Here is a 25913-nt window from a genome sequence, read left to right on the forward strand (position 1 = left end):
GTTACGAGTCGTCGTACGATGTGTTGAAAGTTGACTTGGTAATAATCCTCCCCCAGTACCTCCAGGCAATGGTGTTGACGCTGGCTTGGGTGGTTCGTTATACATCCATAGCAGGTTTCTCTGAGATAGTTCAAAGAGGTTACGTTGAATAAATGAAGTATCGCTGTTTTCACCGTATTGATGAGGGTGGTTGAGAACCAACCGTCAATTTCGTCCTCCTGGTTACTCTCATCCTCTGCTGAAGGCTGAGGGTCCTCCATTGGTCCCAGGGTTTGTGTAGGGGCTTCGGTAGAGGGTGAGTAGCCGGTGGCTACCTCCTCCTCCACGACCACCTTCATGTCTTCAGGCAGGACATTCGCGTCTACAGACTCAGCCATGAATAGCAGTGATGGTGAGCAGAGGTCTGGAGAAAGCGGTAGATATTTCATGTTGTATCCTGTAGGTGATGCAGGACTGAAGTGGTTCTCTGAGAATGAGGATGTTGAGGTGGATGGTGAGAAGAGGTCAGGGGAAGGCGGATGATATGGTCCAATGTTGAAGCTTTCATCGTGCTCAGGAGAGAAGTGGATCTCTGCTCGGTGGTTGTAGAGATCCCTGTATGGTGTCGGTCCACTCATTCTCATGATACGATTCTCAGTGTCTGTGAGCTTGCAGTTATCCCCCCGTATATATATCATAGGAAGGGGCGTGTCCTCAGAAGAGGGTTCGTTCTAAACGTAAAACAGGAAACGTCAGCGTTTTTTTCACTGACATGACATCGATCCAACTTCGTGACTTTTGGAAAAGGTCGGAAAGACAATGTCCAATTTCACTCATCTTCTCTGCCCAAGCTTCAAACGGCAGAGCCAGCATTGTCTTGAATACGCCGCAGTCTTGATTGAAAGCCTCCAACACAAACAGATCTGAGGGACTCGTCCGGTTGTTCCTGCGTCTGCTTGCCCGAAAAGACCAGCGGCCATTTGCTGTGGTTTTTGACCCCCACACTGCGCTAAAGAGAGGTTCTCTCTCAGCTATTTCAACATCGGATGGTATATGAAACATTCTCGCCCGTTTTACAGGTCGAGGAGACAGTTCATTTTCTTCTTCTTCTTCCTCCCTCTCCTGCCTTGAGACTGTTTCAGGGCTATCATTAAGGTGCGGGATTGCAAGCTTTAACACAGCCCAGTCGCTGTGGGTGAGTGTACACAGAGCCAGTGATCCATTAAATACCTAATCTTGATCCAATTGATACAGGCAAAGCTCTCCTATTTCATACATGAAAATATAACCCCAGCTGCCAACCAGGCCATATGGCTCCAAAGACCATTCTTCCTGCAGAGTGTCGAACGGGGGTCTTTGTACCCTGCAGATGTAGTATGTTGATTTCTTAGGAGCATTCAATTCACGGGATGAATACTGGTAGACGGTCACTGGGGTTTCGCACAGAACTGACATACCTCTTGGCCGACCCGAGGTCTGATTTTCAACCATGGTTGTTGAAGTTGATGTTGGATCCTCATCATCGGTAGAGTATGTCATGACGGGAATCCCGATAGGTATCTCCGTTGAGGAAGTATATGATGCAGTTGCTTGTTCATCATCAATAGGTATCTCCGTTGAGGAAGTATATGATGCAGTTGCTTGTTCATCATCATCATCTTGGCACGCGTTGCGTTTCTCCTCCGCTTGACGATAAACTCTCTTAACTCTAGCCATTGTTGAACGGGTGTTCTTTTTTCCAACGAATGCTGCATGTAAAGTGCAGAATTTTATCTCTGTATTTAAAGTAAACACTAAAGCACGCCCTATTGTTTTCATTGGGTTATTCAAGGTTTAACGATGCTTACAAACACACCCCCTCTATTTTTAATTGGTGCTGATGCCAAACAGTTTCCGATAATACCCTATTTGTCTTGTTCTATTTATAACAAACACACCCCTGTGTTTTAATTGACTCATTTAAGGTATTGCCCCTAATGACGACAACCAATCAGCATCCACGGTTACGCCCCCTTGGACACACCACCTGCTTGACCACGTGACCTCCTGCCCACATGGCAACCACATGGCGCCCACATGGCGCCAACCGGAAATCCCGCCCTCACCGGAAGTCCCACCCACCTGTCAAAAAGTTTGATGAAAGGGTGTACTTAAATTCTCTCAGGAGGCATCCGGTATAGATGCCCGAGCCACCTCGGCTGGCTCCTCTCAATGTGGAGGAGCAGCGGCTCTACTCCGAGCCCCCTCAGCTCTCTCTTCAGCACAATGGACCGGCACAGCGGCCCCATTACTACGGCAGCTGCACTGATCCGTCTGTCGATCTCCTGCTCCATTCTTCCCTCACTCGTGAACAAGGATTGTTAAATAAAAGTTTATTTTTACTTTTATTGTCATGAGTAAAAATAAACTTTTATTTAATAATCCTAACTTCATGCTTCAATTGAGTTTAAACAAGAATAATACAAAGGCCAATTTCTTATGGCTCCCCTTCAAAATGGCAAAGACAGGAGATGTCATTTAAATAGGGTCCGAGTGTTGATCTTGGCCATGTAAAATCAGGCCATGTAAAATCACACAGTGGGGTCAGTGGATGCTGAAGCACTTGGGGCACAGAGTTCACCATATTTCTGAGTCAATAGCTACAGATTTCCAAACTTCACGTGTTCTTCAGATTAACTCAAGCACAGTGTGTAAAGAAATTTATGCAATGGGTTTACAATGCTGACCAACTGCATCCAACCATGGCAACACCAAATGCAATGCAAAGTGTTGGATGCAATGGTAGCATGCTGCAAATCAGACTCTAGAGCTGTGGAGACATGTTCTTTGGACTGATGAATCATGACTCTCTCTCCTCTGTCTGGCAATCCAGTGGATGAGTCGGCAAACTGTTCCCAGGAGAACGGCACATGGCTGACTGCAAGTATAAAGTCTGGTGCAGATAAGGTTAAGGTGTGGGGCTGTTTATCAGGACTTGGGCTTGGCCCTTTGTTCCAATGAAACGAAGTCCTAATAATTAAGCTTACTAAGATATTTTAGACAATTTAGGGCACCCAACTTTATGGTAACACTTTTAAGGATGCCCTCTTCTGATTTCAACATATCTGCAAACCAGTGCATGTAGCAAGATCTATAAAGAAATGGATGAGTAAGTTTGGTGGGAAGAACTTAACTGACCTGCTCAGTCATCATACTGCTAGAACATGTTTTACATGAATTAGTGCAGAGACAGAAACAGATACAGGACGTGAATATGAATGCATCACCCCTCATTTTGCTTATACTGGATTTTGAATGAAGGATTTTATCAAACAACTGTTGCTGTTTTTCAGTATTTTCTTATATATATTGAATATTTTAAGCTGTCAAACCATTTTAACAGCCTTTCAATTCTATGTCTCAAATGTCTCTGCTTCCACTGTGTCCAGGCTCGCTGGCTGCTATCAGTCCCTGGAGGGGGGCAACACCGGAGATGCTGTGGTGGACTTCAGTGGAGCTGTGTCGGAAGCCATCGACCTGAAGAACGAGAAGTTCAACAAAGATCAAAACAAACAAAAAACGTTTTTTGCTGAACTTCTCAAGGTGTGGGGTTGTGGAGGAATCATCAGCTGCTCCATCAGGGTGAGCCAATACCCGTTCCTGCAAGTTTGCTTTGTTCATGGTTTCTCACAGACAGTAAATATGTTAAAATCAAACATTCTCTTTGAAATTTCACAGGCAGGGCAACAGGAAATTGAACTGCAGATGGACAATGGGCTTGTGAAAGGCCATGCATACTCGGTAACTGCAGTCAAGGAAGTGCGTTTGGAGCCAAGGCAGGGCTACATTGGGAATGAAGCCATTCCTCTTGTCCGCATGAGAAACCCCTGGGGCAAAACTGAGTGGAAAGGGGCATGGAGTGACAGGTCAGGAGGAGTCCTGTAGGAGTCATGTGGGAGTCAATTTCCTATCATTGGATGGAATGTGTGCTTCAAAGAGACATTACAGCTGGTACCGCCATAGAGAGTTCTTTATAAATCCACTTCTAAACCCTCAACTTTTCAGTCTTTACCACTTAGAAACAATTGTAACACAATGAATTTCAATGAACAGTTTGGTGAAATATAACCTGGGTTTAACAATTTGTGCTGAGGTCAAGGATGGTCAGAATAACAAAAGTTATTCTATTCCATATTATGTGGTGGACCATACAAATCTGAAAAGTGTGGCCTGCATTTGTATTCAGACCCCTTTAATATGAAACCTCTAAATACAATTCAGTGCTAATAAATGGCTTCAGAAGTCCTCTAATGAGTCAATACAGTCCACCTTTAGACCTAAATCCAATTAAGAATCTGTGACAAGACTTGAAAATTGATCTTCACGTCCAATCTGACTGAGCTTGAGCTATTTTACAAATTTTGGGCAAACATTTTAGTCTCTAAATGCAAAAACCTGTTTGAGACATACCCCAAAAGACTAGCAGCTGTAATTGTAGCAAAAGGTGGTTCTGTTTGACTCAGGTGGTGTGAAAACAAATACATGACAGAGTTTCAAAGTTTGATTTGTAAAAATAAATTTGACCATATACAGTGCTGTTTCTGAATGGTAGCGTAGTTGTTAGCACCATTACCTTGCCTTGCCAGCTCTTTCATACTCAAGGTTCATTAAAACTATTTTCAGAATACCAAGGAAGTTCAGGTACTCTACATGACAAGATGTTTCCTACAGTGGAATGAATGTAGGGGAAAAACTATTTGAACAATCTATCACAGCAACTGATATGGTTACATTCCTTAGGAATATTTCAACACAACCTCTGTCAGTTGAAAGGGGACATAGGTTAGGCATGTATTTATACTGTAAAAACAGTACACAGTAAATCTAAACATATACAGTATATTTTAAACATGTACAGGCCAGGATTTGGTGAGTGTTTATTAATCTTGAGATTTTAAAAAAAACATGCATCATTTTCTTTCCCTGTCAGACGGTGGTTCACATAAAACAGTGGTTGTGTAAAGAAGTGAGCTTTAAACATTCTCTGTATCTTTTGAAAGTTTCCTGGTAAATAACCATAGTCTTGGCTTTTTCTTCTTGTTTGTCAGTTCTGAAGAATGGTCAAAAGTCAACGACACAGAAAGAAAACAGCTTGGCATCACCGTAGAGGACGATGGAGAGTTTTGGTGAGTGACATAGAGTCTCTGATTAGACGCTATTTAGTTTGATTCCTAATTGTTCAGTATTAATGGATTGTCTGCTTAAATCAACAGGATGTCATTCAAAGACTGGTGCAGGTTATTCACTGATGCAGATGTTTGCCGTCTCATCAACACCTCAATGCACTTTGGGAGCTGGACCGTAAACGAAAACCCTCTGCTGAACCGCTGCGGCGGCTGTGTTAACCACAAGCAGACATTTCTGCAGAACCCACAGGTATTGAAGGTTCTGGGGAAACTCCTTCCCTTCATTTCACACAGTCATGAACATGTGTATTTAACAATACATACTGGCACATTTTTCCCGTTTTCTTTTCCAGTACTTGTTCGATGTTACCAAGGAATCTGATGAGGTCCTGATCTCCTTGCAGCAGCAAGACAGGAAGATCCACCGAAAAAATGGTCAAGGAGAAAATCTAACCATCGGCTTCAGCATCTTAAGGGTAACACAGATCATCCATTCACGATTGTAAAAAAGAAGGGCTCTGCTGTTAGTGAGGAAAACACAGGTGCATAGACTGTGAGTTTCAGTTAGCGTCATTTGATTTTGCAAGGCTGAGATGCAGTACATGATGGAGAGACCCACAGGGAAGGTACTGTAGCTACTATCCAAGTCAAATCCAGAATGAGGTTTTCATAATTCATGCATTAAAGGGTTAAAGAGTAGATATCTTAAGTTAGAATTAAAACCTAAGTGAAACCAGTAGTGCACGGGTAAAATGATCAGTAGCAGATTTCCAGCCTGTCAGCTCTTTGAAAGAAAAGAAATAATGAGGACGAAGCAGACTGTGGAGAAGGGTGTTCATTCAGGAAAAAAAGGAGAAAGACTGGATGCACACATGGACATTTTGAAACATTATACTGTAGATCAGTGTTTCAGACAGGATCCATCAAACTAAATGATTTTATCCCTGTAAGTGGCATTTTGATGTTGAGTATATAACATATTGTGTAAAAAAAGTTGGAGGCAATAAATAGAAAAAGATCATATGAAACATTATGCAAAGATCATTAAAAAAACTGAATAAAAAACATGTTAATTTTACATTTCTTCTTGTAAAATAATTTAGTTTGGCCTCAGTCATTTTCTCCTTTATCAAACTATCAACAAACAAGTCTTAATTTAGCTTTTATCTGAACCAAAACAGACCATTTTAGCCAGAGGCTGAGAACATTATTCAGTAATTGTTTCAAGCTGAGTTGCACAATGGAGCCAAACACCTAAATTATGATTTTTGTTTCTCTGCAGAAGTTGCAGAAAGCTCTGAAAACTTGGTTCAGGTCTGGTGTGTTGTGCACAAGTTATGTAAAACTTTACTTTCTGCTGAGGACTAGAAGAGCCAAGCAATAGCTTTCCTTACTTTAATATAAAACACTGCGTTATATTTAAACAACCCCCCCAATACCTGCTGACACTGCACAGTATGTGCAACTCTCAGTGAAAAGAGTTTCTCTATCATCTGTCGAATTGTCTCTTTCAACTGAACCCAAATGTCTAACAGCTGTGCACACATGGTGCGTTAAAATGCCGGCACACGGAAATGTAAACATTGATTTATTGATTTATGATGATCTTTTCAGTGATTTTCAGTGATAATATGTCTATTATATTTAAAGACCATTTTCCTGTTTGAGATAGACTTTAACTTATTTCAATCAAAACACGTCTAACCTTCGGCACTTACAGAACAATTAATTTCTATGCAGCAGTGATGCATGACTCTGCTACTAAGAGGCATAGCCATATGGAAGTGTCTTTGCAAAGCAAATGATATCTATAAACTGAAACAATCAAAAAAGCATAGTACTTAGTGTTTTTCACATTTTATTTTAAACTAGAGAGTACTTTGTTCTGCTGTTATGTGATAGACCAACACAAAGTGGAAGGCAAAGTATTTGACTTTTCAGCATTTTTTTTACAAATAAAACATAAAAGGTTTTTCCTTAAACCTTTCTAACCCATTTTAGTTTCGGTACATGGCCATTTTCAGACTGGCAATAGGCAGGTAAAATACTGAGCTGTAAATGATGAATCAAAAGATTTCACAAAGGGATAAATCCTTCCTGTGTCTACACACGACAGAATACTGAATATAGAACCAAATTAAATAGAACTTTAAGACACTTTATTACTGGGAACCTGTCACAAAGACTAAATATAATTTCCTTTCATTTGTTGAATTGATGAAAAATACCAAAGATGACAGGAACTAAAAAATGAAAAGGATTTAAGCACAAACGGGAGGATTCCCTTAGAGTTCTTAGCAAAAAACGTAACACGAAGCTGACAACCAACTCGGATGCTTCGCTCGGGTCCTGAGTTAGGTCTTTAAATTCGAAACTTTTATTATCATCCACTTAACCACTTGGATAATTTTAAAAAGCACAACAGCACAATGTGCTTGTGAAGTCAGATTCAAAAAGTGAATACAAAAGCAGGGAAAGAAAAACCTTCACAAAGCATAGCAGAATACTGATTAATACAATCCTAATGGAATACAAGAAAAGCTGCTCTCTTAAAACCAAAGTGTAGTAAGATATAAAAATAACATGAGTAAATATAAAAGGCAGTTTTCAAATTATGATTTTCTTTAACCTGGCCCTATGTGAAAATATGATTAAATAACTAGTGCCACTCTTGGCAGCTACAACTTCCTCTGCCATTGTGGAGGAATTTTGCCGCACTGCATTGAAGTATTGTTAAATTCAGCCACACTGGGGGATTTTTAAGCCCAAACTACCTGTTTAAGGTTGTACCGCAGCATATTCATGATATTTAAGTTCTGACTTTGACTAGTCCGCTTCAAAATCTTCTTTTGTTTTGTTTGTTGAGCCATTTAGAGGTGGACTTCTTGGTGTGTTTTGAATCCTGTCGTGTTACCTAAGTGCGCTTTAGCTTAGGGCTGCAAACGTAGTGCTGGACATTCTCCTTCAGGGTTTTCTACTAGAGGACAGAATTATTAGTTTAGTTATTTTTACGCCATGTATACATAACCTTGCTCACACCGGTCCGCTGGAGTCCCAAAGCCTTAGAAACGGCTCTTTTAACATTTTCCAAACGGACAGAAGTAAATTACTTTGTTTCTCATCTGTTCTTGAGTTGTTGATACTTTAGCCTGCTTTGTGTTGTCAGACAGAACCAGTAATCAAATAGGGATTTCCCCATACTACAGATTTGGTAGTAATCAGGGCTAGGTGTAGCTAGAAATTGAATTGGTTAATCAGAGTAACATCAGGGGAGACAATTTATTTTTTCCAATTGGTTTGGATAGCTTTGTTCCTTTAAAAAAATAAAATATTATTACTTTTTTTCTGATTTTAAAATATGTTTGATGATCTGAAACATTTAGGTAAGAAAAAAAATAAAACTGAAGAAGTTTTTAAGGGGGAAAATACTTTTTCACGGTACTAAATATACAGTAAAAATATGAAATTCACACTGATGATTGTACAACCGGAAATAACTTTACAGGTGGAGCTGAACAGGAAGTATCGTCTGCACGACATCCTGACGCAAGAGTGTCTGCATACCTCCACCTACATCAATGCTCGGACAATGTTCATGAGATGCATGTTGCCACAGGGCCGATACGTCATCATCCCCACCACCTTCACACCTTCCATACAGGGGGATTACATGCTGCGACTTTTCACAGACGTGGACTCCGGTTGCAGGTATGGCACTGATTGGACATCCATTCCCTTAGCTCTCAGCAGTCATGACTTTATGGGATTCGTCTTAAATAAAATTGATTCTATTAAAAAGAAAATCATTGACATACTCCCGAAGATGATTACTTCATCCTCAGCAATTGAGACAACATTGGAAATAACTGCAGAACCTGATTTGTGTTTGGACTGTTTTGATCCTGTGGAGCTTCCTGAGTTATCAGAAATATTAGCTTCATCTAAACCTTCAAATTGTATGTTAGACCCAATCCCAACCAAATTATTTAAGGAAGTGTTCCCTCTGATTACCAGTCCCATTTTAGGTATGATTAACCTATCCTTAGTAAATGGATATGTACCACAAGCTTTTAAGGTAGCTGTAATTAAACCTTTACTTAAGAAAGATTCGCTTGATCGAGGTGACTTGAAAAATTACAGACCTATATCCAATCTTCCATTCTTATCTAAAATTCTTGAGAAAATAGTTGCTAATCAAATGGGTGAGCATTTACACAGCAATGACCTGTTTGAAGAGTTTCAGTCAGGCTTCAGAGCTCATCATAGCACTGAAACTGCTTTGCTGAAAGTCACTAATGATATTCTTATGGCCTCAGATAATGGACTTGTGTCTGTTCTGGTTCTATTAGATCTCAGTGCTGCATTTGATACAGTCGACCATAATATTCTCTTAGAAAGACTGGAATATGCTGTAGGGATCAGGGGAACAGCACTAGGTTAGTTTAAATCTCATCTGTCTGACAGATTCCACTTTGTTCAAGTAAATGATAAATCATCTTTAAACTCCAGGGTTAATTGTGGAGTCCCACAGGGTTCAGTACTTGGGCCATTTCTCTTTACTAGATATATGCTTCCAATAGGTCAAATTATCAGGCAGCATAGGATACATTTTCACTGTTACGCTGATGATACTCGGCCCAACCAGTTAGATAAACTACAAGCATGTCTTGAAGACATAAAAACTTGGATGACTTTAAATTTTTTGCTTCTAAATTCAGACAAGACAGAAGTTGTCGTCTTTGGACCGGAGCCTTTAAAAAAGAAACTGCTTAGTCAAACACTTAACCTGGATGGCATTAAATTGACCTCCGGTAATAAAGTAAAAAACCTTGGTGTTACTTTTGACCAGGACATGTCATTTAAATCCCATATTAAACAGGTTTCTAGGATTTCCTTCTTTCATCTCTGGAACATTGCCAAAATTAGAAATATCCTATCCAGGAGTGACGCTGAAAAACTAGTCCATGCATTTGTTAAATCAAGGGTGAACTATTGTAATTCGTTACTATCAGGATGTCCACAAAATGCAGTTAAAAGCCTTCAGCTGATTCAAAATGCTGCAACAAGAGTTCTGATGAAAATTAAAAAGAGAGATCATATTTCTCCTACTTTAGCTTCCCTTCATTGGCTGCCTGTTAAATCCAGAATAGAATTTAAAATTCTCCTCCTCATATATAAAGCCCTTAATGATCTAGCTCCATCATACATCAGAGATCTGATTGTTCCATATGTTCCTAACAGAGCACTTCGTTCTCAGACTGCAGGTTTACTGGTGGTTCCTAGAGTCTCTACAAGTAGAATGGGAGGCAGATCTTTTAGTTATCAGGCTCCTCTCCTGTGGAACCAGCTCCCAGTTTTGGTCCGTGAGGCAGACACCCTGTCTACTTTTAAGGCTAGGCTTAAAACTTTCCTTTTTGATAAAGCTTATAGTTAGAGTGGCTTAGTTTATCAGGGAGTGAGCGTTCCTCCCTCCCTGATGGTTGGAGTAAGGGGGAGTCAGGTTTAGCCTAAACCGGCTCAGTTATGGTTGAGGTGCAAACACACCCTCCATTTCTGCTACCTGTGTGACCCCTTCTCTTTTCCAATGGTTATTATCTGTCTGACAGAGGGAGGTATCCCAATCCTTGTGGTTTTTAGTATAACAATGACCATCAGTGGGACCCTTTGTGAGGTGCCTTGAGACGACATTGTAGTAAATAAGCGCTGTTTAACTAAATAATCTGAACTGAAACTATTTGTGTACTTATGCTGCTATAGGCTTAGGCTGCTGGAGGACATGACGACCACTTTCACCCTCTTCGCTACATCCTCACACTACTCTCCAATTTTGCATTATTTACTGTTATTTCAGCTTTTAACCTTGTTCTCTCTCTTTTCTCTTCCTAGAAGCTACACCTGGTCTGGCTCTGTGTCTACCTGTGACACCTTTCTGGAGAGGGGAATCGTCTGAGCTTCTGCTGGCAACAACTTAATGCTCACCCTCTACCGATGATCCACATGGCCCTGTCTTTTAGTGTTTAACCCTTTCTCTCTACTAGACATGGCAATTGACTGAGCTTTTACTGTGACTAACTCTATGTGCTCTCTTTCAGACTCTATCCTTGAAAACTGGCTCAGAGTTTATCTGTTCTTTCTTTCTAGGTGAAACGACTAAAGGAGATACATCCACTAACATTTACTTTTCTTTCCTATAGAAAGTACTCCTGGATCAGTGCTTCTGTGTTCTTTTTGTGTCTCTGCTCTGTTCTCTCAAACCCCCAGTCGGTCGTTGCAGATGGCCGCTCACACTGAGCCTGGTTCTGCCGGAGGTTTCTTCCTGTTAAAAGGGAGTTTTTCCTCTCCACTGTCGCTACATGCATGCTCAGTATGAGGGATTGCTGCTAAGTCAACACCAGTCACTGTCCACTGTCTCTACATGCTCATCTGGGAGGATAGAAAAACGTTTTATCCAATTTGAATAAATAACTAACTTTGACTGCATTGATCAATGGTTAGGATTAATTGGAATGTATGAACCTGACTGTTGTGAAGTGCCTTGAGACAACATGTGTTGTGAATTGGCGCTATATAAATAAAACTGAATTGAATTGATTGGACTCACTGGAATTCAATTGAATTCAACTGGCCTTTGGATGAGTAGAAGGAAATCTGAGGCTTGAATTTTGTGCAATATTTTGTCTTTGGCAAATCATCATGTGTTTCACAGACCTGTGGGAAAATAAACACTTTTAAAATGCTAATTTAGGACCTTGATTGATGGATTATACAGTTGTGTTCATAAGTTTACATACCCTGGTGGAATTTTTGACTCTTTGGCCATTTTTCAGCTAATATAAATGTTTTTTCACGTATGGTTAGTGGTTGTGTGAATTTATTTATTTTCAAATAACCATGTTTAGATCACAATGACAACAGAAACTACCCAAATAACCCTGGTCAAAGGTTTACATACCCCAGTTCTTAATACCGTGTACTGCCCCCTTTAACATCAATGACAGTCTTTTGCGGTGGTTGTGGATGAGGCTCTTTATTTTCTCTGATGGTAAAGCTACCCATTCTTCTTTGCAAAAAGCCTCCAGTTGCTGCAGATTTCTTGGCTGTCTTGCATGAACGGCTTGTTTGAGATCTCGCCAGAGTGGCTCAATGATGTTGAGGTCAGGAGACTGATATAGCCACTCCAGAACCTTGGCTATGCTCTGCTGTAGCCAATGACAGGTCGACTTTGCCTTGAGTTTTGGATTGTTGTCATGTTGGAACACCAAAGTATGTTCCTTGTCCAGCCTTCAGGATGATTAGTGCAAATTGTTCTCCTGTATTCTCCGATAACATGATGCATTCATCCTGCCATCAATTTTGACAAAGTTTCCTGTGTCTTTGAACCTCACATATCCCCTGAACATCAATGATCCACCTCCATGCTTCACCGTAGGAATCATGTACCTTTCATGGTAGGCCTTATTGACTGGTTTGGTTTCAACATATTCTCTATTTTTCCACTTCTTAATTAGAGTTTGAACACTGCTGATTGGCATTCTATGTTCCTTGGATATTTTTTATATCCCTTTCCTGTTTTGTACAGTTCAATTACCATTTCCTGCAGATCCTCTGATAATTCTTTTACTTTCCCCATGACTCAGAAACCTGAAACATCAGTACAGCACTGGATGAAATGGATCTGTCAGGAGCCCAGAAACTCACTGACCTTTTATGCACAAACACTGATTCTAAGCAAGCAGATCACAGGTGTGGACTCTTACCTTTAGTATCCATTCAGACCCCTTTGTGTCAACTTGTGTGCATGGTATTAGGCCAAAATCACCAGGGTATGTAAATTTTGATCAGGGTCATTTAGGTAGTTGCTGTTGTCATTATGATTTAAAAAGAGTAAATGTAGTTGGTTGTAAATGAAAAGTTTCACACAACCACTAACTATGAGTGTAACTGAAATTTTTGTGTTACCATTCATATTCTCTGGAAAATTACCAAAACTCAAAAATTCCACCAGGGTATGTAAACATATGGGCACAACTGTATTTAGGGGATGCACTCAGATTTTTTAGACGACAGAAATATTCCCATTAAGTCTCCTTCAGTGAGCTTTGTCTGGCCTAAGAGCATATTTTACCTGATTTTATTTATATTTCCCAGTTCTTTGTTTTGGTAGCTCAAACCCGAGAGCCTTCAGTTTAGTTTGATTTGTTTGGTCTAAGATGTGAAATATGTATTTGTCAGACTAGCCAGCTCAATGAGTCAGTGTTGTTTCACTCTTCAAGTCAGTGTGAACTTTCAGTGTTCATTTTCTTAGATTAATCTTCTCTCCTCTACTCTCACAGGGAGCTAGCGAAGGACAAGCCAGATGTTAAATGCTGGACTCCGATCTTTGGATACCCTCAGGCTATTTCCCACATCTACGTGAAAGGAGCTGAGATCCATCAGCATTCAGACCAGGTGGATGGTAAGAGGATTTCTTGTAAAGTTGAAACTTGAGCTGCACATTTATAATTTACAGAGATAAATCTAAATGCATCCCAACAATCTGACATGTAGGCATAGAGCTGTATGTGACCATATCCTGCGAGGGCCAATCAGTGAGCTCTACCATCAAGAAGAACACTTTGAACCCGGATTTTGAAATTAGTGCAGTTTTCTACAGGAAGAAGGTCTCAAAGCCTATAAAGGTGCAGGTAAGTGGAAAAATCAGTCAAGTGACAGTAATTAATCCCAGATAGTTTGCTGGGGCCCATGTTTACTACCCAGGCTCAAAGTTGTTATTTCAATTACCTAAAATATTTTAGGATTTATTGGTTTGAAAACATCAGAGGGGGAGATAAAAAACTAACTTTAAAGGAATACAAAGCAGAGTAAGGATCTCTCTGTACTACATAAGTGGTAATGTGTAAGGCTGCCCTTATGCTTATTTAAATGTATGCATGGACTACACATTCAGAAACACTGAGGGAAGGGTCACCTCTACTGGAACACAGTATGTCATTTTTGATAGAATAATAACTTATGTAAATAATTCAATTTGTCTGGATAATAGATTAATTGGAGCCTGGGCAAAAAAAAATGTCTATTCTAATACAACAAATTGCCTCCTCTGTCATTTAAAAACAAGCATGCCTACCAGGTCTGACTGGTCTTTTTCAGGTGTGGAGCACTAATCTTGAGGAGGACAACTTCTTGGGGCAAGTAGTGCTGCCTGGGTTGGCCGATGACATCTCCCTCCCTCAGAAGCTCCAGCTGAAGAAGAACGGCCTTAATATGGCAGGCAATATGGTTGGCAACATCTCTCTGAGGATCGTCACAGCAAACCAGCTGACGGCCATTTAATGAAACCGTGCCTTTGTCAGGCTTTGTAACTTCCAGCACCCTCCATTTTTTTATTTACAAATCTAAATTTTATGGAAGTTAAGAGAAGAGCAAGATGCTACTCACCAGATTCATTGTTGACCTCTATTTTAAACATGCCTTTGTTTCAATTATATTTATATACCTGTGCTTTTTTAATGAAACCATACTGTGAGTAACACTAAAGCAACACTACATATAGTGTATATGGCATTGAGAAGAAAAGCACACAATATGAACAAATACATGCACTATCTTCTTCTTTCTGTTTTTTCCAAAAATCATAATCATGCTTCATGATGTCATCAACAATATTATATTAATAAAAGGCAGGTATGACAAATTAAAATAAATTTCTGCTCCAAACTTGTTTTTTTCCACCTCTTTTTATTTTCAGTCCAGTTCCCAAACTGCAATATTTTGTATTTTTACACTCAAGACAGCCATGCACGATTCAAAGTTCAAAAAGTCTATTGCTTCAACCACAGTTAAAAATAGTTTATCCAAAACCTCATTTCCCTCCCCCGTTCATTCTTGTCCTTTTGTTTTCAAAGACAGGGAATGGTCTGCCGAGGTACGCCGGATAGATCAGCAGTTTTACAAAGCTAGACAGTAATAAGAGTAATAATAATAATAATGATGAAGATAATAATTTAAAAAGTAACATTTTTTGTCTTTGTTCCATTCTCTTCATACACATTAATAGAGGAATTTTTCACACCACGTGTACAGGTTTACACATTCAAAAGATAGGAATGTACAGGAGCAACCACAGAAAATAAGTGGGAAGAGGAGGATGGGGGGTGTGGGCACGTCAGTGGTGTCTCCTGTCCCGAAGTTCATCTTTGTGCTCATAGTTCAGACCTATACAAGGGTTTGGAGGGCCGAAATGTCCCAGGGCCAGGGAAGCTTCCCAACAGGCCGCATATCCACCTACCACACGCTGTAACACCGGGGGGGACAGCAGTGCTTGGGCTGGACAGACTGTGTGGGCCTGCACACAGAGTCCTGTGATCAGCGGCTCACAACTCACATGAAGGAGTGTCCGATATAGAGCCCAAAAAACAAAAACAGGGAGAGGTGGATCTGGGAGTGTAGAGATGGAGTGTGGGTTGGATTTTCTCTTTTTTTAGATTTCCAGGGTGCAGAACATTTATTGGTACCATACGAGTAACCTGAATATTATCAGCTTAAGTTACACAGTTCCAAAAAAAGGACGGGGGAGACCTGTCATATTTACATACATACATACTAACACTCCCAACCTATTTGTTTCAGGAGATAACAATGTACAGTTTGTTTCACATGCATGGAGTCTGCTGTATCCTCAAGTCTTTCACCACTCCTTCATCTTCTGTACAGTGGAGGTACAATGTTACTGAGCAGCTACCCTGCACCTCAAAGGTAAGGTGGAAAACAGGAGTGAGGCATCTTTTAGTGCGGATTGAGATAACCCCCCCAATCATCCTCACACAAACAGACCCACTCACACACAGTGAGGCTAAAATGTCAGTAAGAAATATACATCCACTCATTATAGGCATGAACATCATTAATTTTGGGCATTTATTCACCACACTATTGTAGCCACGAACAAGCTTCTGACACAGTTCTGGCTGGATGTTTTGAGTTCATGTGCCTGGCTTTTAAGCATGGTTAACACATTTATTTACAGGTTTGATGTCAGGACCAATTACAGAAAGTTGATGTTAGCCTGATTTGTTTATTTCCAAAACAGTTTTGATGTGTATGTGGGACCTTTGTGCTGTTGCAACACCCAGCATTGTCATTTTCAACCATCTGAACCAAACTATAACTCTCAAACGAAAAGATATTGATAATTATGTTCAAGAACAGCCCAGGAACCAACATGACTAGGATGATGCTAGAACACTCCTGTCACTGTCCTCTGTAAGCCAGTTTTACATCAATATGGACTGAGAGGCTGCTGAAATTTGTGGCTGCCTACGTGGAAAAACCAAATTACTTTTGAAGGAAGGTTTTGTGACCAAACAAGACAAAGACTGAAATATTTGGTCATCATGACAAGAACTACATCTGGAGGAATCAATGTGAAACCTTTAAACCAAAGAACTCTACCACCTGGTAAGCACGGTGGTGGTAGCGTCATGCTGTGGGGCTGTTTTGCTCACAGTTTTATTGGTGCATCGCAGAAAGTGGATGGAATAATGAAGGAAGTTTGCCTACAACTAGATGATGATCTCATATGTGCATTAAAAACATGTTTTAGAATAGATAAAGCTGGTTAACATTAAGCTTCTAGAAACTCAATCCCTAGAAGCTTTGTTGGTGGCTACAGAAAGTCTGTGGCATCTCTGCAGCTTGCTATGGGACATTTATCCAAACATTAGTGGGGACATATGTATATATTTAAGCCTAAATGTATAATTTTGATTAGAAAACATTTACAATAGATTTAAACTTTTGCACCCAAATCTTTCTTTTTTTTCTTTGTATGATCGCACCCCCCTTTAAACAAGAACAGTTTAAATACCTAAAATTAATTCAACATCCAGGATGAATGCATGAGAGCTTCTCATGGCGCTAATGAAGCTAGTAAATACAGACACTAACAGATAACCTTTGAACTGGAATGAGTTTAAACCCTAAACCAGGTATGAAAGGAATGAAACAAAACCTAATGACCATATGAGTCAAAATATAAGACACATTCGAAAGATGAAAAAACTAAAGCTTGGATGAGCAGCAACTTCGGTCTTAGGTCAGGAGGATGTGAAAGTTTTCACCTGGGCATGTGGCCTACAACTTCCAACACTTAGGTGGAAATATAAGTTCACAAATGAAACACGGTGTGATTTTACCATTTGTAAATCAGAGACATTTCTACTGTATTTACTTTCTGCTCAAGGTTTAAGGACACGGGAAGCCTAGGGCACTGTGTGGCAACTCAATGTGAATCATTTCACAACCCTCTTGGTTGAAATCAGGATAACCAGCTTGTTTGTCCATCTTTTCTCCTAATTTATACAACCCATTTCAGATTTCTTACAATGTTTTGCAAAAGCATTCGCAGAAACTGAACTTTTTTGCTTCATTTTGTCAAGTTACAACCAAAAACCACAAATTTCATTTGGTGGGATTTCATGTGACAAAACAAAGTAGTACGTGATTGGGAATGACTCTTCATTCCTGGACAATTATTGTTACGGGCTTAAGTAACGTTAGACATGGTTGATAAATATTTCTAAAATGTAAATATGAAAATGTTTGTAGAGCATTTGTAATCAGATCCTTTATTCTGTTACCCTTAAATAACATCTGTTGCAACCAGTTGTTTCAGAAATCATCTATTAATTAAATAGAGTCCAACTGGTAAGGTAGGGCAATATAAACTGACAGTACGGGCAAGAAGAGCATTAATCAAAAAGAACCCAAGAGGGCCGTGGCAACTCTGGAGGAGTTGCATCTCAGGTGGGAGAATGTGTTCACAGGACATTTATTGGTAATGCACTCCACAAATCTGGTCTTTATGGAAGGGTGACAAGAAGACGAAAGCAATTAGAAGTCCCACAATGAACCTGGAAGCAGGCGCTATAGACAGATGAGTCAAAAATGACTGAGAGGCTGAAACTAAAACTACCCATCACTATGAACACATCATCCCATGAGACGCAAAGTGGTGGCAGAACCATGCTGTAGGGATGCATTTCTTCAACAGGGAGAGTGAAGTTCCAGTTGATGGACAGACATATGGAGCTAAAGACAGGACAATCCTGGAATAAAACCTATTAAAGGCTAAATACAAATGAAAGCCACAGTTTCATTTGCAAACCATATATAATTCTATTTCCACTTCATAGTTATGCACCACAAATAAAGTCCAAATAAAATACATAAGCACTTATTTGTAACATGACAAAATGTGGAAAAGTTCAAGGCTTTTACATGTCACTGTATGAAACTTGCAACATTTACCAAAACAAAAGAAAAACACAAATTAGTGAGTAATCTTTTTTAAACTGAAAGATGTCAGGATGCTTCAAAAAGTATATTATAAATGATGACGACTCTACATATTGAAGCAGTAAATTAAAGTCAGCCAATTACATTTATGCCCTGTGATCTTAAAAAAAGCTTTCCTGAATTTAAAAAAGATGTTTATCTCAAATCATTTACAAGAACTGTAGGAATGGATCGCTGAAGGGTATTTAAAGCTGGCATAACTCATGAAGAAAGTATTCCTGAATTTCTTCCCCCCTCCAGTAGTTGCATCCCTATGCTCATTCACATACACACATCTACACATTATACACAGCAGAATTACACCATGTCTAGAGGAGGCAATCTGCAGAGGGTTAGCGGTGTTTCTTCACAGAACCATGGTCATGCAGGCTGATGTCGGGTCCAGAGGTCCTCCTTCACATCGGCTGTTTGGCATGGATGTGGCCTGATCACGCTTCCCGATGAGCTGAGAGAGAAGAAAGTCAATCCTAATCCGGGACAGGGAAGAAATCTTTGTCAGTTTTACTGCTGCAGTGTTTTTTGTTTTTCTCTTGAGAATAAGCACCCTTTCCATTTCAGGTTTATCCATAAATTTTTTTTCTTTGCTGTTTAGGGAAAGATTCACCCCAAAACAAGACATGATGTGAACAGAAGTGCACAGTTTGTTTACGCACACACGCACACGTCTCTGACATACTCATGAGAGATTGCTCTAGATGTACAGTGCTGGAGAAGTAAACAAGGAGGCAAGGTCTGTTTTTCAGCAGCGTGGTCGAGAGGCTGCAAAGCCTGATGTCCGTCCCGCAAACGAGGCCTGGAGGACAAGTGGGGTTGGTGATCGGGGAGGGTCTTATGTCCTTTTACTGTCACTGTCAGTCACACAAACGCACCCCGTTCACCCAAACCCCTGCTGTCATGAAGCAACGCATCGTCGGCAGCGCTCCGGCCTCAGGCTTGGATAGGGAGCCCCGCCCTCAACGACTGCTGTTCTTTATGGCTTCCTTCGCAGCTACAATCAGAGGCGTCAGGCTGGACAGAGGCTTCGCCAGCTTGAGGAAGGAATGCTGCAGGCACAAAACAGGAGATGAAAGATTCTTCCAACTTTTTATTAAGATTTTGGGAATCAGGTGACTTTGTGTAGAGGCTGAGAATACCTATAACTAATACAAAAATCAATGACCTTTTCAGCTTTAGAACAAATTGGGACCAGATTCTTCAAACGAAGCAAGTGGGCTTTGGCATTTGCAACAGATTGTTCCTTACAATCTCATTAAATCAATAAATCTCACACTTTGCGATTGCAGGATTTGTGTACACTGGCTCTAAAAGGTGCACACACCCCTTTAAGAGGCATGATGTAAAAAGAAAGAAATTGATCATTTCCTGGCCAATTCAACTGAAAAACAAAAATTTATTTGAGGAAAAAATATGACATATACAATAAAAAAAAAGAGATGCAAAAACTAATCTTATTGAGTTCACAGTTGTCATTAATTTGAGCAAATCTGATTAACCTGAAATAAAGTTCAGCTGTTCTAGTTGGACTTACACGACTGTTTCCACATTTCCATCTTTTAGCCAAAGTTTGCACAGAGGTTTGAAAGGATCTGAAGGATCTCAAGGTACAAAGGTATCAGTTGTGAGAAGGATACAAAAAATATTACACAGCATTACTTATATACAATGGTACAATGAGAAGTGGTCAATAATAGTTCCGTTTGGCAAGCAGCAACACTGAAGGAGCAGCAAGAATCTCCAACAAGTGCTGATTGTGTCTACATGTCACAACAACATACTGTATTCTTTGTACGTTGGGATTAAGGATTAGAGTTTTAAAGCAGATTATTTCCAAAAAGAAAACATCCAAACTTCCCTAAATATTCCAGAAACATGGGAGAGAATGTGTTATGGTTTGTTGAAGCCAAACTTTAACATTTGGGCCAAAACCCCAATGATATGTTTGACACAAATACGACGCAGAACATCAACGGAGGGAAACCCCCACAATGAAACATGGTCGTGGCAGTGTTATGCTCTGGGGCTACTTTTCTTTAAATGAAACTGAGGTTTTTGTAAAGGTGGATGGAGTTATGAATAGTTCTAAATAACAATTAGTTTTGTCTGCCTGGAAGCTATAGCTGAAGAGGGATTTTTTTTCAGCATTACAGTGAAATCCAAATCCACATAGGACTGACTTCATGAAAGGAAAATGAATGTTCTGGAATGGCCCAGCTAGAGTACACATCTAAATTTGACAGAAAATCTTGGGATCACCTGAAAAAGGCTGGGGACAAGAGATGTCCTCACAAATAGAATTTGAGATCTTTTCAAGGGCACAGGAGGCAAAGATTACCAATGCAAGATGTGACATCCTAACTCCTACCAAAGAAGACCGAATGCAAAAATTGAATCAAAGTGTGCTTTTTTAAGGTATTAGTTTTAGGAGGTTTGTCTTACATCACAAAAAAAATTGAATTATTAGTTGTCTGTTTGCTTTTGAGAGCGACATTATATGTGTGGAGGGTTCAGTCAGATGTTTACCTGAAGCAGATCCTTGGCGGAGCCTCTGCGGTCCACGTCCATCTCCAGACAGCGGTTGAGGAAGTCTCTGAACACGGATGAGAGCCTTTCGGGGTTCTGCAGCTCTGGAGTACCATTGGTTGCTATCAGGTAAAGTGCCTGTAGTCAAACATAATGATAGTTTTAAAATTTAAATCCAAATATTTTATCAACATTAATACAAGTTTTAAAAAACACTTTAAAAAGTTAACTTTTAATTGTTTTTTAAGGTTTTCTGTAATGCCTTTCAAAAGATTTTCAATATCTTAACCCACCAACTATTTTTTCTTAATTTAAATAAACGCTATAGACGTTGCCTTTAATAAAAGCATAACAATTATGTTTTTTTCTGTGAAAATTATTTTTGCTGATCCATCTTCACATATTTCTGTATTTCCATTAATAAATATCCAATAAACTGTATCAAAAAGAGCTTGTGACCTTGGTCACAGAGTTTAATATTACTCTTAAAAGTTTTACGTTTGGAGATTTCTGACGACACTTTCGAATATGGTCACATCTCTGCATTGAGGGCTGCAAGGTGGCCAATTTGGTAGCACTGTTGATTGCAGCAAGAAGGTCCTGGGTTTGACTCCTGGCTGGGGGGTCTTTCTGCATGTTCTCCCCGTGCATGCGTGGGTTCTCTCCGGGTACACCGGCTTCCCCCCACATACCAAACATGACTGTTAGATTAATTGGTCTCTCTAAATTACCCTTAGGTGTGAATGGGTGTGTGCATGTTTGTTTGTCCTGTGTGTCTCTTTGTTGCCCTGTGTTGGACTGGTGACCTGTCCAGGGTCTACCCCACCTCTTGCCCGTAGACCGCTGGAGATAGGGGTGACCCTGTACGGAAGAAGCAGGTATAGAAAATGGATGGATGGATCTCTGCATTGACGCATATGTAAGCTAACCAATGCAGACACTCACGTTGAGATTCATTGTGAGTTTTAAGTCGCATCTATTATAATGTGGAATTGTCTGATATTTAGTTGACTGATGTTGTACTGATGTAATGAAGCAGCTGGAGCTCCAAGCAAATTTTCCCTGTGGGACAATAAAATATACCTTATACCTTTGCTTAACCCTTGAACTTTTTCCACATTTTGTCACATTATAAAACCAATCATGCAAAATGGTGAAAAGGAAATTATACATGGTTTTCTGAATTTTTTTAATAGAAATCTGAAAACTGTGGTTAACAACCCTGAATCAATACCCGTAGATCTGGCTGTATAATAAGAATTGTTGTCCTGCAAAAAAGTCTTTTACAGCCACTAACAGGTTTTTTAGTTTTTTTTCCAGGATTGCACTGTATCCATCTTCCAAGAAAAACATTACCTGAGCATGATGCTGCAACCACCAGTTTTCCTCCACTGTTTGTAGAGGACACTAGGAAAAAACGTTACATTTTGGTCTCATCTGACTATAACACCTTTCACATGTTTGCTGTGTCCCTGACATGGCTTGTTGCAAAAAGCAATTAGGACTACTTATAGCACATTTATAAAAAAAGTCTGTAAAATGTTGAAAACCATTTATCATATTTCTTCCACTTTCCAAAATCCAAATCTTTGTGTTAAAAAATCCCAACAAATGCAGCAGAGTTTATGGTTGGAATGTGACAAAATGTAAGAAATGTATAGGCATGTATAGTTTGAAAGGTATTGTATTTAGTTGATTTCTGTTGAAGTAAATGAGTTGATGTCAGAGTTAGTTTGGTGCTATCTGTCCAAGCACAGAAAAACAAATACTTTCCTGGTTACTCCTTTTATACTCAGTTTTAGTTCTACATTTGCCAGGGTGCTGTGCTGCAACTGTATTTACCCTGAGTGGATTCTCATTCAAATAAGGTGGTTCTCCCTCCACCATCTCTATTGCCATGATTCCCAGAGACCAGATATCCACTTTCGGGCCGTACGCCTTTCGAGTCACCACCTCCGGTGCCATCCAGTACGGCGTTCCCACCATGGTGCTGCGTTTGTTCTGCTCTGGAGTGATCTGGGCGCAGAAGCCAAAGTCAGCTACAAGGGAAAGCAGAGGAAACTGATTTAGTCATTTAAATTAACAACTATATTTTACTCGTGCTGGCTTTTTGTCTCTTGTAAATGGCACTTTTTATTGCCATGCTAAAGCCAAACCTGTAAACATGACTTACTGAGCTTCACTGATCCGTCCATCCCTAAAAGGATGTTGTCACTTTTTATATCTCTATGGATAACCTGGTTGGAGTGTAGAAAGTCCAAAGCTTGAAGACACTATTAGGACAAAAGTAGAGGCACATATGATCAACCTCCATGTTTATAAAAACAGTCTTTGACCAGTCTCTTTCGTCTGGCTATTATTGACCGTTACTATGGATGTCCAAACTTGATTTCTCACCTCTCTGCAGACTGCAGCAATCTGGCCCTCATCCATGCAGGTCTCAGTCACAACATCTGTCAGCGATCCTCCAGCCAAATACTCCATCACCACCCACAGCTCATCCCCTACCAGGTAGCTAAAGAATGAAGATAACAGTAAAGGGGTGAGTCTTAACTTGTGGCATTGTGACATGCATCAAACAATAAGTTTTATAAATTGCTCAACTGGAGAAGCTACTGCCTGTGGTGTGGAGGCTGAAAGCATTACTCGTATTTACACATCACAGGGATGTTACTGAGCAAACATCTGACCACAGCAGAAAGGCTGATTTACTTAAACTAGACCTAAGACAAACAGTAGAAAATGAAGTTTCGAATGTTACAGCGTTCCTATTGCTTTGAAACACTAGGTGGCAGTATTTTATCTCGATCTAAGTTCGACCCACTGGTAAAAAGGAGAAAGAGGGAAGGAAATCTGCAGAAGCAGAGGAACATGATTTATAGAGAGGCTCTGACAATCCCTCAAAGTTGCTAGGGTAAAAGCGGAATTATGTTGAATTAGTCAAAGGGTGAATTTATTCATACTCCATCTTGCATTAATACATAAGCAATCTAAAAACAGCTCTTAGGTTGTGCTCTGTTTAAGTTTTATAAATACCATTGTTTTATTAACCAAAAATTATTAACAATCCTTACTGAATGCTCTTTTTTATTATTATATAAATGAAACAGAATATCTTTTGATTTTGGATCGTCTGTTTGATCAAACAAGCCTGTTCATTGTTGCCTTGACAACAATGAAACATACCTTAAATGCAGCTGCGTTAGGTATTTTTCAAATAGGGCTCTGAATTTAAAACAACTAACCTGTCCAGGTAGTTCACTATGTTGGAGTTTTTGTTTTCCCTCATCACCAAGATCTCGTTGATGATCAACTCCTTCTTGGGTTGTTGCTGCAGGTTCATCTGTTTGATGGCCACCTGAGACCACAGATATTTATAGCTTAACATAGCTAAAGCTTAGCAGCAGAAAAGCAAAGAAGCACATTTTATTTTACCTCTTGACCAGTTGCTATGTCGATGGCAGTGTAGACAGTGCCAGATGCTCTGATGAAACAAAACATCAGAGATACAAGAGAAATACACATCACTTCAGTTTAGGTCAGTATAAAACAACAAACAAATTTTGAAGTTAGAGTTTCACTAAAACCTTAAAAATACTGTTATTTATAAAAATACTGTAGCGAATAGTTAAATATTCACCGTTGACACGCAAATGGCCAGCTGAATAATTCTGTTACTTAAAAGCTGCATAGCTAGGTAGAATTTGAAGAAACACTAAAAAAGTAAAGCTGGCTGCAATAAAATAGAATGTGCAGCATGGATTGATTAAATAGGAAGACATCGTCACTGTTAGGCCAAGGAAAAAAGACAAGTTTTTAGATTATTCAACAATTAAGTGAATCTGTACATTTCTGGCCCAAAAAGAGCACAAAATTCTTATTTAGGTAAGTTAAACACAGTATTCAAATACCTTTTTTATACTTTTCTCCACAAACTTCAAACCTATTGGGACTTTATGTGATAAACCAACATAAAGGTTTGCATTATCGTGAAGTGGAGTGCATTTGTAATAAGTCACCCGCGTCAATACTTAAAGTCATCTTTCGCTGCCATGCCAACTGCAAGCCTTTCGAGGTATGTTTCAATCAGCAATGCATATTTGGAGACTGAAAATGTTTCTTTGCAAAAAAGCTCAAGATCAGTCAGATTGGATGGAAAGTTTTTCCAAATCTTGCCACAGATTCTCAATTGCATTAAGGTCTAGACTTTAACAAGGCCATTCAGATACATAAATAATGCTTTGATCTGGAAGGTGAACCTCTGCCCCCAAGTCTTCTGTAGGAACTAGAAGGTATTCTTCTAGGATCACCTTGTATTTAGCTCCACATATTATCCCGTCAACCCTGACCATTCCTGGGTTAAAGGAGCCTAGAAACAAAAATTCAGCTTCTCCTTTTAGTTTAGTTACCTTCTTGTGAACACCAAGTGAAGAGGTCACAGTTGAGTTGAGTGGGCTTCATGGTTCATATTTGACCAGCAGCTCTGTCATGTAGTGAGGCCTGAGATCATTTACAGCTGTATAGATCATCAACATAATTTAAAATTCTTCCCTTTTCTAAAAAGGGAACCAGCACATTGATTTAAGGACTGGTGTAATGTGATCTAATTTCCCGGTGTTCTTCGAGATTCTGGCAGCAGCATTTTGGATTAGCTGTGGCTTGATATTTTTTTCTAGAGACCTGTACACCATTACAATAATTTAGTTTACTGAAAATTAAAGTAACCACCAGATTTCCTGTTTAGACAAGAAAACCTTTATTCTGACCATGTGTAACGGCAGTAGTAGGCTGATGTGTTGCTAGACTTTATTTGATGTTTATAGTTCAGGTCTGAGTACATGATCACACTTGGATTTTTTGCATGCTCTGTTTCCTCAACCCTATGGGACCAGA

General features: G+C 39.7%; 2 protein-coding genes across 6 annotated transcripts in view; one reads left to right on the plus strand and one right to left on the minus strand.

The window, feature by feature from the left end:
- The window catches only part of LOC124875947 (calpain-5-like), a 35402-nt gene extending 20541 nt beyond the window's left edge, over positions 1–14861 (plus strand). For both annotated transcript variants that reach the window (XM_047378382.1, XM_047378381.1), the window contains exons 5-13: positions 3408–3600; positions 3697–3884; positions 5067–5144; positions 5232–5394; positions 5498–5620; positions 8650–8852; positions 13478–13599; positions 13692–13828; positions 14295–14861. In XM_047378382.1, coding sequence (XP_047234338.1) covers positions 3408–3600; positions 3697–3884; positions 5067–5144; positions 5232–5394; positions 5498–5620; positions 8650–8852; positions 13478–13599; positions 13692–13828; positions 14295–14477 — 1390 coding nt within the window. In that variant the 3' untranslated portion in view covers positions 14478–14861. The remainder of the gene's footprint in view (positions 1–3407; positions 3601–3696; positions 3885–5066; positions 5145–5231; positions 5395–5497; positions 5621–8649; positions 8853–13477; positions 13600–13691; positions 13829–14294) is intronic.
- Position 14862: 1 nt separating this feature from the next.
- LOC124875948 (serine/threonine-protein kinase PAK 3-like) overlaps positions 14863–25913 on the minus strand; it is a 60191-nt gene continuing 49140 nt past the window's right edge. For 3 of the 4 annotated variants that reach the window (XM_047378386.1, XM_047378385.1, XM_047378384.1), the window contains 6 exons: positions 24456–24504; positions 24266–24378; positions 23418–23535; positions 23194–23293; positions 22863–23059; positions 14863–21158 (listed from right to left, as the gene is read on the minus strand). In XM_047378386.1, coding sequence (XP_047234342.1) covers positions 21009–21158; positions 22863–23059; positions 23194–23293; positions 23418–23535; positions 24266–24378; positions 24456–24504 — 727 coding nt within the window. In that variant the 3' untranslated portion in view covers positions 14863–21008. The remainder of the gene's footprint in view (positions 21159–22862; positions 23060–23193; positions 23294–23417; positions 23536–24265; positions 24379–24455; positions 24505–25913) is intronic. The other variant, XM_047378387.1, reaches the window with a different exon arrangement.

Source organism: Girardinichthys multiradiatus, chromosome 11 (assembly GCF_021462225.1).
Source record: "Girardinichthys multiradiatus isolate DD_20200921_A chromosome 11, DD_fGirMul_XY1, whole genome shotgun sequence".
Lineage (NCBI taxonomy): Eukaryota > Metazoa > Chordata > Actinopteri > Cyprinodontiformes > Goodeidae > Girardinichthys > Girardinichthys multiradiatus.